This window comes from Dipodomys spectabilis, unplaced genomic scaffold (assembly GCF_019054845.1).
Source record: "Dipodomys spectabilis isolate Male_0828 unplaced genomic scaffold, ASM1905484v1 ptg000015l, whole genome shotgun sequence".
Lineage (NCBI taxonomy): Eukaryota > Metazoa > Chordata > Mammalia > Rodentia > Heteromyidae > Dipodomys > Dipodomys spectabilis.
In genome coordinates, this window is record NW_024870692.1 from 10326465 (window position 1) to 10344354 (window position 17890).

At 36.8% G+C, this 17890-nt stretch overlaps 1 protein-coding gene across 1 annotated transcript in view; it reads left to right on the plus strand.

Moving 5' to 3' along the window:
• The window catches only part of CUNH8orf34 (chromosome unknown C8orf34 homolog), a 347290-nt gene that overhangs the window by 285466 nt on the left and 43934 nt on the right, over positions 1-17890 (plus strand). The window contains exon 11 of the mRNA XM_042666515.1: positions 16246-16293. Within this exon, the coding sequence (XP_042522449.1) occupies positions 16246-16293 (48 nt within the window). The remainder of the gene's footprint in view (positions 1-16245; positions 16294-17890) is intronic.

Consider the following 17890-nt stretch of genomic DNA (forward strand, 5'->3'; position numbering starts at 1 on the left):
TAGAACATGCTAGTTATTATCATAGGTTTTATTTTCTTTTATTGTTCTTCTAGGCTCATTATTTATCTAGTGTGTTGCCCTTAATAGGTAGATTTTCCTACTCAGTGAATGGAAGTTGTTCCAGACATAGAAATAAGAGCAATTGGACTTTTTTTTTTTTAATCATTTGACTATTCTTAGAGATGCTGGCAGACCTGAGACCTGTGATTCCTTACAATTATGATAAAATAAAAACTAATTTTGTTTAACTTCAACTATTTGCATTCTCCCCCCAAAAGAATGCCCAAGTTTTTAAAGAAAGTATGTTTTTAAAATGGGTGGTTTCCAAGATCCAGTGACTCATACCTGTAATCCTAGATACTTAGAAGGCTGAGATCTGGGCATCATGGTTCAAATCAGGTTGGGTAGGACAGTCCATGAGAGTCTTATCTCAAATTGATCACCAAAAAAGTCAGTTATAAGTGGAGCTATAGCTCAAGCAGTAGGCACTATCATTGAGCAAAAAAGAAAGAAGAAAGAAAGAAAGAAAGAAAGGAAGGAAGGAAGGAAGGAAGGAAGGAAGGAAGGAAGGAAGGAAGGAAGGAAGGAAGGAAGAAAGAAAGAAAAGAAAGAAAGGAAAGAAAGAAATGAGCACACATATATTGCATGCACGCATATTATATATTTGCAATACTATATTCTTAACAATTCTAACCAAATATGTGCTGTGTATAGTTAATCACATTAATCCATTGATTGCTTGATTGACTGATTATGCTAGTCCTAGAGATTGAACTCAGTACCACGGCACTGTTCCTAAGCTTTTTGTTGTTACTGTTGTTCAAGAATAGTTCTCTACCACTTAAGCCACAGCTCTACTTCTGGCTTTTTGGTGATTAATTAGAGATAAGAGTTTCATGGACTGTCCTGGGGCTGGCTTCAAACCATGATCCTCAGATCTTAGTTTTCGTGAGTAGTTAGGTTAAGCTTGTTAAAAGAAGATTCCATACTAATCTATGGAATATAAAGTTAATGTCTAACTTTACAAAATGATTTTTATTTCACCCACATTGAGATGAAAACATCAATGGTGGGTCTAGTCTTCATGCTGAAGGAGTAAAAATAAGTAAAATACAATGTTTAATTCTACCCTTTTCCACATGACCTGCTCATCTACTTTGTTTTATTTTCCCTCGATGTGGAACTGAGACAACCAGCTTGCTAAAAAGTGAGAGCTCCTTTAACAGTGAATTCTCAAAAGATTCCTTAGCTGGAAAGAATCCATGAAGGTTGCAAAGCACTGTTCTTCTGTGTATAGGTCTATTGAATACACATACACATGGAAATGGATAAGTACTATCTTTGTTTGAATATTTAAGTGATGTATAGAATGCCTTTCAGATTATTTTATAAATGCACATATGTTTGAAATCTGTTGAATTCTTAAATAAGATTTTGAATGGATTGACAGAAGGAACCGTTCTTTTTTATTAGTGTCTATTACTTACACAAAGGGGTCTCATGGTGATCTTTCCATATTTTGCATATGAGGTACTTTGATCAAATAAGACATTTTTCTTAAAGAGTAATTTACTACAGCATAGAGAGAACATGTGACATTGACCTTCTAGGCTTAGTGTATTCATTCAGCAAACATCTGTTGAACATCTTCCACTGCAACATATACTCTCTGAGCTTCTGGAAATCTGGAAGCAAAAGAAGTACTCCTTGCCATTAAAGAGCTGATTGAATCATGGGAAGGACAGTTGTATGAACAGATGCTGTGAAGGCACAGAAATACCGAGTAAGCCCATGGGGAGGAAGCACCCAAGATAGCCACAGGGTAGAAAATGACCAAAGACAGCTTCTCAGGAGCTGACTGGGAAAGATCATAATGACAGAGCAGTGGCCGTCCTTTCGTGGGCCACAGATAGTGTCAAGGGAGACCAGCAGACCATGTGATTGGAGTGACAGACCATAATCAAAATGGGACCCGCTTATTCTGTGCCCTCCACTGTGACCTACAAAAATGACTCATAATTCTTTTGATTAAATACATTTTTCCTTTTTTAAAAACAAGAAGTGAGTTTATGTGACTTATCTCAAAAGTCACATGCTTAGGTGATAAAAAAAAAAAAGAAAGGAAGAAAAAGGATTCAAACTCTGTCATATCTCCACAGCCAATACACTTTCCATTGATTTCAGGAATTGGCTTTCCAGAAGTGTTGAGTGACACATTTATGTCCCACAGACTTGGTGAGAACACATGAGTCTAATGTTCTCTCTTACTTCCTCTCTCTGGCACAAGTAAGCCTGGTTTATCAGAGCATGACATTTTGCGATGTTATTTATTAGATTCTAAGATTCTAACAATTGATTTGATCAGTCAAGTAGGCTTTTTTCTTGGAGCAACTATATATATATACTATTTACAGTATGTTCATTTGTCTACAGTGATAATAATTTATGCTCAAGTTTAATATAAATAATCTGTTTAGTTTGCCCTGGAGGAGCAAAACTAAGAGGCAGTCAATTGTAACATAAGATAATGAAAAGGAAACTGGATTACCAGGCCAGATGTGGGCTTGGATCAGCTTCTACCCCAAACTGAACCTTTGCTTTGACTGAAAGCAGTGGCTGATTTCATTGCTTGTCTTCTGCAAAGACAATGGCTGTGGGTTGAAGCCTCTGCTCCAAATTAGAATGTTGCTCAGTTTCAGTTTCTTCCGCTGTAAAATAGAGATGATTGTTCACTGGAGGTTAAATACAGAAATACACTTTCCTGATCTGTAGCAAGTTCAGGAAAAAGGGCATCTTCCTTTCCTCTGTTTGGGCTACAGAATCATAAGTAAGACTAATTATCTGAAGGCATTTCTATCTCATTCTTCTGAATCAAGTGCACCTGGGTTATAATGAAAGTTAAAAAAAAAACAGTCTTAGTCCATCATGTTAGTCCCACATTGCCTCCTTTGTGCACACGTTTGGAACTTCAAGATAGGGATGTTAGGAGAACTTTAGTTAGAATGTAGAACAACATCTTCCCTGTGAGGGGTCTCTTCGGAAGCCCATGGCCCATCTTGCCCTACTCAGGAACATCCTGCTTTTATTCATGTTTTATTACTGCCCTAGTGCCATGTCCCCTCCATTTGAGAGAAAAATCTATCACCCAGAAAGTTGCATGGAAAAGCCTTAATTTATCTTAGGTCTTTTGGCATGCTCAAGAAAAACAAAACACCTTCTTTAATCACCCATTATGATATGGCCTTATTTCTCCAGTGCAGTCTTCCTTCCCTCCAGCATGTCAAAATTAAGCATGATGCCTTAATCTGCTTCAACAACCTGCACAGTGCAACAAACTCTTATTGAGAGATATCTACCAATTAAATTCTTTCTGGTGGCTTCTATTTTATTTGTGGTTCATTAACACTAAAGTCATAGTTAACTGGAACTCCCCCACTTTTATATTTTATCATAAACTATTGTCTGGGATAATCTTATATCCATATAAATTGTTTTGTTGCTATGTCACTCAGCCGACCTGAAACTTACTATGTTGGCATTGAACTGGTCATCATTTGGCTTCAGTCTCAAAAGTACCGAGATTACAGGCATATACTACCATACCCAGCTTTATTCATGTAGTTTTTGAAAATTAAAAAAACCATAGAAAAGTGCTTTATAATTAATATCCTTGGATCAATTTGAGCTTCTTGATAAATTTTTCAACTACTTAAGGATAATAAAATTAATCTAATTAAATAAAATAAAAAAACAATTTGTTGTTGTGCATTTTTCATGCTGCTATTAATATGTTTGATGCTTGGTCAAATTGCCGATCAAAGATCCTCCCAATATTCTAAAGCAAAACTGTGTGGCAGGTCATTTGGTAAGTTTGATTTGTGTTCTTTCTTGGGTTTCAAAGGACATCCTCCAAGCGGAAAAGGAAATTGTTCTCAGGGAATTTGTGAGCCTTAAAAATATCGAGGCTGTCTTTTCCTGACTTGGCTTATTCTTAATGTGTTTAAGTAACTGGTAGTGACCTTACCATAAATACAATCTACAATATTGTTATGTCATTCAGAAAAGGCTAAATAATTTGGAACTGAAATTCATTGTGAAAAAGTGTCTCCAAAACCAAGAGTTTATCTCAATTAGCATTGATAGTACATACATTTAGGCTACACATCACATAAGAAGTATTCTTTTCTCTTGATATATCTGACTTTTAGATGCCCAGACTTGGCAGAAAATCTTTTTTTGGCTCCTCTGCTTCTGATCCAAGCTGTTTTCACAAACTGCAAACACATGGAAAAACATTGTAATAAACCTCAGTATTCAGTCATATTCAGTTAAACCTCAAAAGATGTTTGCTTTGAATTTAGTTCTAAGGTTGGCCATACCTTCATGAGAATGGAGGTATCTTCTTACTCTATGATGTGGTTTGGCCCTTTCAGGGTCCTAAAGTTAGCTTTGTTCTGGATGGCATGTTAAATTCACTTTTTGGACTAAAAATTAGCAGAAAATATTCTTCCTAAAGAACATTTTTTTGGTCTAGTCCTAAAAGGGGCAAGAGTTTAGACCACGAAGGAAAATTTCTCCTGCATCAAAGAGACAGGAGCGTCATCATAAGGCCCACACGCCATGCTCTGTCTTAGATGTAATGATGCCTTCACATTGTGGTTTGTTAGGTTGTTGGGTCTGGCATTGCTTTGTGGTTTTGTCCTTAACATGTTTACTCTGCTGATTGGTCTGAGAGTCTTTCTTAGGTACTACTGAAACAAATTGCTACAAGTATAGTCTCCCTGGAGTAAGAGGAATTTATTTCTTCAGATTTTTTGGATTAGATTCACAATGAATAAGTGTGTAGACAAAATAATTTAAGACTTGGCTAGTGGTGTTTAGACATGATGTACCCTAGAGTTAGTGGAATATATTTGCAAATATGTCTTCCTGCTCCACATCCTTTCTTACTTAGTTTCCTTTCTAAGTTGTGTGTGTGTGTGTGTGTGTGTGTGTGTGTGTGTGTGTGAGAGAGAGAGAGAGAGAGAGAGAGAGAGAGAGAGAGAGAAAGAGAGAAACAGACAGACAGAGAGAGAGACAGAGAGAGACAGAGAGAGACAAAGAGAGTATGTATGCTTGGGGCCCCTCACATCCTTTCTTGTTTTGTTTCCTTTCTAAGATTTTTGTTTTATGCCTGTGTATCTGTGTATGTGTGTATGTATGTAAGTATGTGAACCAGTTCTGGGGCTTGAGCTCAGGGCCTGGACATTGTACCACTTTGCACCACAGTGCCCTTTCCAGCTTTTTGATAGTTAACTGGACTAAGAGTTTCACAGACTTTCCTGCCACAGCTTGCTTTGAACTTCAATCCTCAGATCTCAGCCTCCTGACTAGCTAGGTTTATAGGCATGAGCCACCAGCATTGACTTCCTGTCTAAGTTTTATTGTGTCTCTGCTAATGATTGAAAGGATCCTTCACGTCCATCCCAGGGGACCAGCTGGAGGCAGGCAGGCACAGGAGAAAGATTATTATAAGATTTATTAGAGGAGCCGTATTTCCCCGAAGAGGGAGCACATGGTATCCATTCCTATCTAGGTAGCAAGAGGGTTTGGGGGGGGAAGGGTGCAGAAGTGAGGTAGGTGAATGCTCAGGTGTGTCTGGGCGGAGACAAGGAGTGGCCCGCTGCTGGCTGGGGAACTCTAGGGCTGAGAGAGCTCAGGTCTGGGTGGAGCTGAGGACCAAAGGTGGGCATAATGCTAACGATCCTGAAAAACACCTACCTGTCCTACAGTGAACTATTGGGTTTAATCTCTTCCCAGCCAAGCCATTTTAGCTGTCGAGTTGAAAATAATTTCACTTGTTTTCATTTTCTTATCTTTGATCTATTTTTGTTTACTTATAATTTTGAGATCATTATTCAACTCAAAATGTATGTTTTAGTGTTTCTTTATTCTTTTTTTAGAGCCACGTCTGGGGCTTGGGTCTGGATGCTGTCCCAGAACTTTTTTTTTTCAGTCAATCCTAGTGCTCTACCACTTGAGCCATAGCTCCACTGTGGAGACTTTTTTGTGTGTGTGCTTAATTGGAGATAAGAGACTTGTGGACTTTCCTGCCTAGATTAGCTTTTGAACTTTGATCCTCAGATCTCAGCCTCCAGAGTAGCTAGGATTACAGGCTTGAGCTACCAGCACCAGGCCAAACACTTTTAATTTTTTTAAATATCTTTCTCTACTTTGAATTCAAATTTAATATTTGAAATTTCATTTTCAAACTCAGATTTTAATGATCTCTGGTGCTGTCATTTTGAAATATTAAATATTTAAAATATTTGCATTTCTCTTCTCAAGTGGTATCTTCCAGTATAATTTTAATCATTAAATAGAAATTTGTGCTTCTCGTAATAATTCTCACTCATCTGATAATAACTGTGGAATGCCACTCAGATGTCTTGCTCATATGGGAAGGAGATAAAAGTGTACATCACTGGAAGTTTCTATGGTATCCATAGACTAGCCTGAGACCCTGCTTCTCCCCAAGCACAAGGCATTATGGGTAATTCACCTAGAGCTTAAATATCTTGCACAAATGTTACCAAACCTGCTTCCAAAATCAGCATTAGTTTGTTATTCTCTATAGCTCAACTCTAAGCCCAAGGAGTATGTAAGAGACAGCTCTTTGGGGTGGGGTGTATGGAACTATGGCACAGGCTGCTAGGGATATCATACATGCTCACAAAGCTCCAGTGGTTCAGTGTGGGGTATTGAGAAAGAGGACATGGACATGGGTCAGGGGTCAGGACTCCCTGTTGTTCTGTCTTTCCTGTCAAGTTACAGTGTAGAACTCAAAGTTTTACAATAATTTTGAACTTGAAACTGGCTCTCAAGTCTTTTTGGCAGTCTGAATATATGTTATGTAGTATTTCTGTCCAGACAAGGCAGTAAAATCCTTAAGGCTCTTATTTCCAATGAACCACCAAAAGGCCAAAAGTGGCACTGTAGCTCAAGTAGTAGAGTACCAACCTTGAGCAAAAAAGCTCAAGGACAGAGTAACCCCTAGTACTGGCACACACACACACACACACACACACACACACACACACACACACACACACATACACGCACACGCACATGCACATATACGCACAGTAAAATACATTTTGACTTTAAATATATTCCTGTACTGATGTCAGGTATGAGACATACCTATAATCCCAGCACATGGCAGGCTGAGTCAGGAGCAAGATATTCTCTTATTCTATGGCCTGAATTTCTTTACAAGTTAATAAAATGAATTTTTTGTAACAAATTTTAGAGTATTTTGTAGGGTTTCAATGCACAGTAAAAAAAATGCAAAGGTTTGTGACTCTAAATATCACTATTTCACAATACCGTGAAATATGTGAAATTTACGTAATCACCTAATCTCAATTAAAGAAAAAAGTGAGAGAAGGGATGGGCTAAGAGAGATGGATGACAATGTTGTCAGACACTTTCTACGCATATACTGTTTTGTACAATGGGAACTTCTTTGTACAACTACTAAAGATAATTAAAAAAATCCAAGAACCTAAAAAACATGCGGAGGTGTCTGGAATATCAAGCAGATTTTTTTTTTGGTCCAGTGAAAAGAAACCAGAAACAAACGTAAGTTGTTTTTATATGATTAGAGAAGAATGTTTCCTAAAATGTAGAGACATTCCTAGTAATCTTGCTTATCTGAAAAATCAATCACTCTCTTAAGAAAACATGCTGAGACCCTATAAGACATGATTCATTACATTTCTTGAGCTTTCTTACATATTCCTTCTGAGGAAATTGGTCACCTTAGCTTTTCTGTCATTTTGTAGAAACACAGGCTAATTTAATTTTAAAAGAACATATTATATGTTTGGGTTAAATTATGTGGCTCACATTTATATTTCACTGACTGACCTTGGAGAATTTATCTGAGTTATTTACAGATTTCAAAGTGACATGTATTGATTTCTTTTAAAGCTTAATGGAAGAGACAGTAAAAGGTAAAGCCTCAAAAGATAAAAATCAAAATTTCCAACTGACTTTTATGAGGTCACCATTATAATTAAACTAGCATAAGATTAAATCACAATAGTAAGTATCCAGTAATGACTTCTCTAGATATGTGGTGAATAATTACTGCTTCATATAGATCAAAGATTTAGACAGAGAGATTACATGATCATGGAGACAAATCCACCAATAAATAGAATATTATGCCATGTCACTATAAGTTTTTTGAATTTCACTTTGACCTTACAATTAACCTCTAGTGTAATACTAGAGATGAATATCTGTTTGTTTTCATACATTATTTTGTTGTAAAATTAAACACAAGTAAAACCCTTCAAATACATAGCTTAGTTCATTAACGTAATGAGAATACTACCCAGGTGAAGAATTAGAACTTTGCACACACAAAAAATTGACTGAAGTATGGTATATACAGGGGAGGATTTCAGTGGTATTCCTCCTTTAGACAACTAATTTATAGCTAACAAATGAAGTCTAGGAAGCAGAACCATGTTTTGTCAAAGGAGGGAAGCAGATTAATAGAAAGAGGAAAGTGCATATAGTCATAATATTGAATGTACATATATGAAAATGGAACCAGGTAGCTTTAGAGGAGGATTGTGGTTGGGAGACAGGGGGGAGAATGATAGAAAAGGAGACGTTGATCAAGATCCATTGTATTTATAAATTGATTTGTTGAATTGAAATCCCTTTGTACAACTACTTAAAGATAATACAAAATAAATTTCAAAAAGATAATAAAAATTAAAAGAAAAAAAATGAAGACTTAGTCACATGAAGATGTCCCCTCAGTTTACAACATCCTGATTACAACTTGTGCCTCATACCACAAATAAAAACAAATCTAACATTTTAAACAACCAACTACTTTCATTTTATAAACAGCTTTCCCACTTACATATGCATCCCTTGACACTCGACCTTGTCAAATTTAGCAAGTCAGATAAACCCTTAAGGTGCTTTTCTTCTATAAGTTTTCTTCCATTTTGTGTTGTCCTTACTTTACTGTTGAAGACCACAGGCAAAAATCTCATTAGTTCACTCTTTTTCATTTGGTTCTACCCTTGTGCCCTTGTGTTTGATTCAGGTTCTTTGCTTCAGATTTACCTGTTCCCCAAATATTTGCTTTTCGTTACCTATTTTTGATATTTATACTGTTCTCTAAAATTCATTTAAAAAATAAATCTCTTAATTCCCTTTTAAATGTTGCAGGATTCCCTCTCATTCACCTACTAGTTTTCTTAAGGCATTGTTGGTGCTTTTTTTTCTTTTATTCCCTGCAGTTTAATCTTCATTTCTGAAAATTTTGAAAATCTTTCATTTTCTTCTTTGAATTATTATACATTGAAAGCCAATTCTGCATATTTTATTTCTTAGGAATATGAAAATAAGTGTCATTCGCATCAAAATTTCAAAGAATTAAAAATGAATTAATAAATATTATTTTATATTTCAAGGTGAAACTTCTGTACCAGAATTCTAAATAACCAGTAGTTTCTTCATGGCCTTATAGAACATTTAGTAACAGCATCTATTCACCAGTTCTTTGACTTTGCTCTTCGATTCTATTTATCATCTTTATGGTTTGTATAGGCGTCTGTACATCCCAAGCCAGCTAACACCTACAGTTTGTTTCCATTCATTCTTCATTCGTTCATTGAGTCACTTCTGAAACTGTTTTTTTTTTTTTTTTTTTTGGGTCCGGTCGTGGGGCCTGAACTCTGGGCCTGGGCGCTGTCCCTCAGCTCTTCAGCTCAAGGCTAGTGCTCTACCACTTGAACCACAGCGCCACTTCCGGCTTTTTTTTTTTTGCTTATGTGGTGCTGAGGAATCGAACCCAGGGCCTTGAGCATGCAAGGCAAGCGCTCTACCACTGAGCCACCTTCCCAGCCCTGAAACTGGTATTTTTTTCACATATAATTCCAGACACTGTGTATTAGAGTTGGGGAGCAAAGTTTAATGAAAAATCTATTTTGTGCTCCATCAACATACATAGAAAAGACACACCAAGTAACATATGATTAAAACAAGAGTGTGATATTTAGTTTGATAGAGAAATGCACAGTGTTGAAGTAGCACATGAAGCTTATGTTATTTTTTTTTTTCCATCTTTTGATGGAAGCCCAGGTTGCCACTGAACTTTTGATCCTCCTGAGTGCTGAGATTACAGCCTAGTGATGGTGTTTTGATATGAAAGATCGAGTGGCAGTGCAGAGAGGCTGTCAAATAGAGTTAGGGAAGGACAGAAATCTGGCATGTTCAAAAAGCTCTTCGTAATTTGGCAAGATAGGAGGTAGGAAAACCACTGATGGGAGGATCATAAAGATCCACAGTGAGAGATAATAGTAGTGTACTAAGTCTTTGGCATTTTTTCAATACTCTTTCACATTTATTATCTTATAGAAACACAGCCCTGTGGTTCTGATAGCTGACCAAATAGATGAGGAAACTCAGCTTGGAAAGAAGGTCTGACTGTTCAAGACCTCATCGCTGAAAATTTGTTGTGTTGGTACATGAACCTTTTTCAGAAAGAATAGACACTACATATTGCATATAAGAACAGTGAAATGACATTAAATTGAAGTAATAACCAACATATAGGCCTAGCACAGTAACTAGTTCAATGTTAAAAGCATTATTCAAAAGGCAATTAATCAATATGCATTACAATCTGTTCTTCAGTTTAATAATTAAGAACTTAACACCAACCTTCCACTTTGGTGGTCGTGTCTCCTCATGTTGTTGCTTCTTTTGTCCAAATCACCACTCTCAAATTTTAAACTTGATGTGAAAGACAGAAGAAGCAACATGTATTCATATATATATATAGGTCTGAACACAAATAGAAATTTATTACGTCATTAAAAAGATTACTAAACTTGAAATCTTACATTCCATTTTCTACTAATTGGAAAGATAGATCATTGCTTGTTCTTTTGAATGTAGTGGTTGTCAAGTTCTGAAATCTGAATTTCAATTGGTTTATCACTTTTCCTAAATTCAGTAACCCTGTGGGATGATGCAATGAAAAAGCCCAACAGAAAGCCACTGTGTTTATAGCTTTCTTACAGAAATTTATAGTGTGAAATTAGACAGTGATACTTGATAGCTCTATATATGAAGATATATAAGTACACATTCCAGTGCATGGTGCTCTTTCTTGCCATTCTTGTGGCTTCATGTTTTGTCCTTGAACAAAATTCTTCTTCTTTCTGGTTAGCATTATCCTCTATGTTCAGCAACTTCATCAGTTTGATCAATTAAATCTTTAAGAATAATCTTAGAGGGGCTGGGAAGGTGGCCAGTGGTAGAGTGCTTGCCTTACATACATGAGGCCCTGGGTTCAATTCCTCAGTACCGCATAAACAGAAAAAGCTGGAAGTGGTGCTGTGGCTCAAGTGGTAGAGGACGAAGAAGAAGAAGAAGAAGAAGAGGAAGAAGAAGAAAGAGGAGGAGGAGGAGGAGGAGGAGGAGGAGGAGGAGGAGGAGGAGGAGGAGGAGGAAGAAGAAGAGGAGAAGAACAAGAAGAACAAGGAGAAGAAGGAGAAGAAGGAGAAGAAAAAGAGGAGGAGGACGAGGAGGAGTAATGATTTCCTCAAGTGTTACTTTCTATACTTTATTCTCATGAAGACAATGAATAAAACCATTCTCAGGACCCGAACATTCTCAATACATATTGTTAAGTCAATAAAAGACTGGATGCTTTTTGTTCTTATTTATTTTCCCATGTTCTTTGTCTTATGAATATCAATTCGATTTCTTTTTCTGAATTCTAATTACTTGTATATTATTTTTAAGTTAAGCTTTTTTTTTTTTTTTTTTTTTTTTTGGTGGAGAGAAGGGGATGCTCATGCTAGGGCTTGACTCAGAATCTTGCTCAGCTTTTTATGCTCAAGGCTGTCTCTGTACCACTTGATCCCAACCTCTTCTTGTGACTTTTTGCTAGATCATTAGAGATAAAAGTCTCATAAAAAGACTTTTCTGCTGGGGCTGGCTCAAACTGTGCTCCTCAGATATCAGACTCCTGAAAAGTTTGGATTATAGCTGTGAGCCCAAGGTAAACTTATTAGAATAAGGATTAGTTCTTGTTCACCTCCTTGCCCTTACACTTAGAAAAATATTGGTCCTCTGCTGGTGGTTGATACATAATTGTGGAATAAATGATGAGTGATATTTTAAAGATCCCTGGTTTCAGAAATACCTCAGCAAATCACATTGAGCTCTCATCTTTCTACAGGTCACAGATACTTGAACAACTTCATAAAAGGTTGATCCATGTTAACATTACTGCTTAGTTTCGTTTGGAGGGAAGAAGAAAGAACATTTTGGTAAAGTAGGGTTCTTGTGGAATTTTCTTTGAAGAAAATGAATACCAGATATCTTAGACATATAATGGTTGCAAATACATGCCCCCTACATGTATGTGCCCATTTGTTTGCATTTTTTGTCTAAGGATTAGCAAGAGATGAATGGAAAATTCTTATTGAATGAAACAAGAGAGGAATGTGCTTGTGAAAAATGACAAGTTGAGAAGTGAGTAGCTCTCGTTCTCTGTCTTTGGAATTCTATTTTACTGAGAAGGGTTTCTTAATAATAAAATTACCACGAGGATGACAAAAGCCCTACCTACAGTTGCCAGCATCCCATTGTGATGTATGAAGCAGTGATCACTTCAGCCTTTCTCCTCTCAACTTTTTCTGATGTTTACAATATATTTTCAGATTCACATGTGAAACAGCTGTAATTGTGTTAGGTAATTTCTGATAAGTAAAATCACATTTCTGGAAATACCTTTTTTGTGGAGAGAGGGACATAGTTTCCATGTATGCTGCCCCTTTCTTCCTTCACACGGCCTTTTGTTCCTCTTTTAAACCCCTTTAGCCTCTTTGTTTTTCAAGGGAAATTGCAGTTGAGCAGGTTTTTTTAATCCATTTCCAGATGATTACCAAAATATTTTGTTGTTATAATGACTTGACACTTAAAGTACCATTTAAAGAAATGAAGGTAAACCTAGACAGATAGCTATATAATTTGAAAGGAATTTCAGTTCATTAATATCCCTACTAAGGGGAAAGTGAAATGCCAGCATTTTCGTGGTCTCATCCATATTGGGCTGGAAAACCTGAAGTGGATCTAGAACTGTAAGTCCATATTAGAAATCATAGGTCTTTTAATGGAGTTGATGTCTTCTGGCTCTAAGAACCAGAGATCTTGGCACCTTCTCACTTAAATTTTTCCACTTGGCCTTGCGCTACTTTTATGCTTCTGTCTGAAAACTTGTCATTTTCTCTGTATTTACCTCCTAGAGGCTTTCATTTTATATTCCCCTTTCAATGGTACCACCTCAGCAAAGATTTTTTTTTTTTTGGGTCCGGTCGTGGGGCCTGAACTCTGGGCCTGGGCACTGTCCCTCAGCTCTTCAGCTCAAGGCTAGCACTCTACCACTTGAACCACAGCGCCACTTCCGGCTTTTTTCTTTTTGCTTATGTGGTGCTGAGGAATCGAACCCAGGGCCTCAGGCATGCAAGGCAAGTGCTCTACCACTGAGCCACCTTCCCAGCCCATCAGCAAAGATTTTTGAATGACAGTTGAAACCAAATTCCAATCTGTGAAACAAATGGAATTCTGTGGGCTCTTCTGTTAATCTAAACAATCATCAGAGCCATGTTCTTCAAAGAACACTAATTTGTCTGGGAATGCAGAACATTGTAATGAAATATGGGTTCTATAGCAAACCATGGGTGCCATCAAGAAAGGTGAGGCAAAGCCGGGCGCCGGTGGCTTACGCCTGTAATCTTAGCTACTCAGGAGGCTGAGGTCTGAGGATCACAGTTCAAAGCCAGTCCAGGCAGAAATGTTCGTGAGACTCTTATTTCCAATAAACCACAAGAAAACTGGAAGTGGTGCTGTGGCTCAAGCCGTAGAGCCCTCGCCTTGAGCTGAAGAGCTGAGGGACAGAGTTCAAGCCCCATGATTGCCAAAAAGAAAAAGAAAAGAAAGGCAAGGCAAAGGAAAAATTCAAAGTAAATAAGAAAAACTTTGTGTACGCTACTTAGATACAAAGTTCACTGGTTCTTGGGGCCCAAGGAAGAAGCTGGCATCAGATCACTGGTAGAACTGCCATTGCTGGGCAAAATCATTTCGTCTTAATGACTAGTCTTAAAGAATGTTAAAGATAAACTTCATTACACAAATCTGTACATACAAAGCAGAGAATGTGTGTAGATTGGGAAATAACTGGGCCTTTAGAAAGTTCTTATCTTCAACAGGTGGGCATGAGCCCTCCCACTTCATAACTTCCCAGCTCTAAGTTTCTCTAAGTCTGAAAAGAAGGATTTCATCTTGGTATCATTAACTTTTACCTTCCCTTTCTCTGGTATAAATATTCTATAGACTTGGCACTGTGGCAAGAAACAAGGCTGTCAAGGAGCCTGCTTGATTTATATTTGACCATCATGAAAACCCTCTGTTATCATCAGGTCTTAGTAAAAGACTATAAGTGTCTGGACAAATTGGGAAACCCAGTGCTTTCAAGCTCCAAGGAAGCAAATCTCTCTCATCAGGGAGCTTCTGGGAACTGCATTCTGCTGCTTCACTGGTAGCCTCCAGTATTCAGAAAGCAATTTTATAATTCCAAGAAGTTGGCTAACCTGTCCTCTTTCTACTTGGAAGGGAGAAGGGATTCTGAGCATTTGAGTTATTAGCACTATTTCATGGAGGATCTGTATTGGAAGATTCCACAGCACCCCTTGAGTAGTTCAACTCTGGGGAGACAGGGTCGCAAGTTCAGATCCAAGATGTGTATCTGTTTTCAGTTCCATTCATTTTGAGTTAAATTTCTCAAAGTTTGATTTTTTCCACATGGTTTGCACTTTAGTTTAAGGCCATAGAACCATCTTTTCTCTTTCAATATTTTGTCTAGTTAAAGTCTCACAAGATAGGAAGCATTCAGAAACATTTAAACTGCAACATACTGATTTCTTTTTGCCTCTGCTAATGGAAATCATGACTTTCCAAGAAACATTACCACCCCTGCAGTTTGACCTGTGATTTCTAAGTTATTCATATATATACATATGAAATAATTTAATATGGATAATAATTTCAGATAGATATGTCAGCATCCAGTACCAGCAATAGCTCCTTAACTTTCATAATTTTACTTCATCCCACTGGGTTTCAAGTGGGCCTAAAAATGTCTTGTCCTCAAAGTATACTGAGAAAGAAACAAAAAGATAATATCCATGAAGATCCCTGAAGAGTTAAAAAAAAGATTTATGGAAACCAATGTAAGTTTTAATCCTCTAAATACATATAGTATCCTAGAATTTATTCATGATATCACAAATTTATTTCCAAATGCCTCTGGTTGTGGAGTGTGAAACCATAACATCCAAAGCAATAACTGATGATTTGGAATTTATCTATATAGCGATGTTTGAAATTTCCATGATTTAAAACTCATCGGTCAGTAGTGCTTAATGAAATGTTGGCAAAAGGCATAAATAATGGATAATTTAGGAATTACATCCTAGTAAGGTAAAAAAAACTAAATATAAACACTGGATTTAACATTTAATGATGTATTTATTCTCTTTCCATGAAACATTTTTGTCTAGGTGTTAAATCTTTTTTTTTCTGTCTTTTTATTGTGAAAATACTGTACAGAGGAGTTACAATTACATGGGAAAGATAATGAGTACATTTCTTATCAAGCATTGTAGCCTCCTCCTTTGTTTCCCCTTCCCATCCCTTCCCATCCTCCCCTGCCCCCCCACCCAATCCTCTCCCCGCTCCCCACGAAAGTTGTAAAGTTCGTTTTTGACATAACAACTTGTACATCTAATTGTTGCAGTGGGTAGGTGCTAAATCTTCACATACAGTTAGAACATATACCATTGGTGACTTCTTCTTCATCTAATGTTAGCAGCATTTTATAAAATCAATAATGAAAAATTTTATGTTTGTTGAGTATTCTGCTCTAAAATATAACTGTATAGTCTTTTATAATCCTTTTTATATGATGACTTGTTATACTGAAAAAAATCACAAATCTAAGAAGCTGTTAAGCTGATAACCTACCAAGCATTTGCTGAGAAGGTGGAGAAAGAAGGCAACGTTGGTGTTACTGTCTGGTCTCACTAACCTCCATGATTTGTTCATTCTTTACCTTCTTTTTTCCTGATATTTTCCATCTCTCTTCCTCTTTGCCTCTAGGAAGAAGCCTCCCATGGAGGACACTCATTGAAAAACTACATTGAAGAAGTGAGTGTACAGGTGGCCTTGCAAAATAGTCTGAATCAACCTATCATGTAGGTTGAAACACACATTTGGCATTCCTCCATCCACTGTCAGTTTCCTAATCCATATGTGTTCACCAGTCATGTCCACAAAAGCAAGATAATCAATAATATAATAATAAAATTATTTTCATTCCTCATTGATAAAGACACATAACATGTTAATCCAGTTGTTCTGAACATGATGGTGAAACTGTAGGAACCCAGTGCTGGTATGTTTTCATTGACAAACATTATTTATCTACTAATAAGCAAATATGAAACACATTTTATATTAGGAATGAACACAAAAGGAAAATAAAATAAAGTCATGATCATTGTTCTTTTTGAACAAAAACACTAATACTAGGTCAGCATTCATTTTTACTTATGTGACAATGTATATCAAAGTACTCCTTGGTAAGGTGTTACACTGTAGTGCCTCCCAGTAATTAAAATGGATGGTAGAATTCCCTTGAAAATCCTTTTACATTGTTGGGTTTATTTATTGAAGGGTTTTCTTAGTCACAGAATTTTGAACTGACTGCAAAAATTGAGAATTCTTAGAAAAATTGGTGGACAGAGCCCCTTAGACTTGGTATTAAGTCAAACACCAGGTATTAAGTCAAACACTTGGTATTAAGTCAAAAACGCTCATTTTGTGACCCCCTAAATCTGCTGCAAGGGAAGAAAACTCTGGAACAATTTGATAGGGTCCTAGCAGTATCAAATATTTGGTTTGAATGTTACTCCCTAAAAAAAGTCTGCTTCTCTATGTAGTTATGGATACTGTGAGTCCACTAAAAAAACTCCCCAATACACTATATAGACCATACATTTATTCAGCAGAGTCTCATTTACCTGCAAATAGCATTTGAGGAAGAAATTTAGAGTATATTACATCCCTTTGGGTTTGCATGCTTATAAGTTATTGAAGCTTTGTCTAAGGCAGATGGAGAATGAGTAAATGATGGATAGAAAGGAAGTAATTCAATAGAGTTAAGATTCTATGCCTCAAACTATATGGGACAACCCTAAGTTTCAGGTAATGAATAGGATGAAGAGGGAGAGCAGAATCCATTAACACAGTTAGTATTGCTTCATGGTAGAAAGACATTATTTTCCAGGTATTCACCAGTAGAATTCTATGGTGGCCTAAGCCCTTGGCTTAGCATCTACATCGGTTGGTGGAGCTGAGGTGGTGGTAGGGCAGTTCCTTAAACAGGATGTCTCTGTTTCTTCTAATAGATGAGGAAGGGGACCACAAAAGGGTTATAGGAAACAGCTTGCATACCAATGATAGACATGTTAGAATAATCCTTATTTTAATAACCAATATACAATTGGCATGTGTTGCTTATAAGTATAATTGTATGATATGGAAAGATGGTTGATAATTTTTGCCTTCTCTTTGGAGATGCCTGGAGAGTACTGATCCTCAAAATATGGTCCTGGGAGCTTATAAGAAATAAAAGATCTTGCAATTCACCAAAGATCCTAAGAATTGAAAAGATCATCCCAAGAAGATCCTGGTTATCATAAACACTCACACATCCTTTCTCATATTACTTATAGAGACTAAT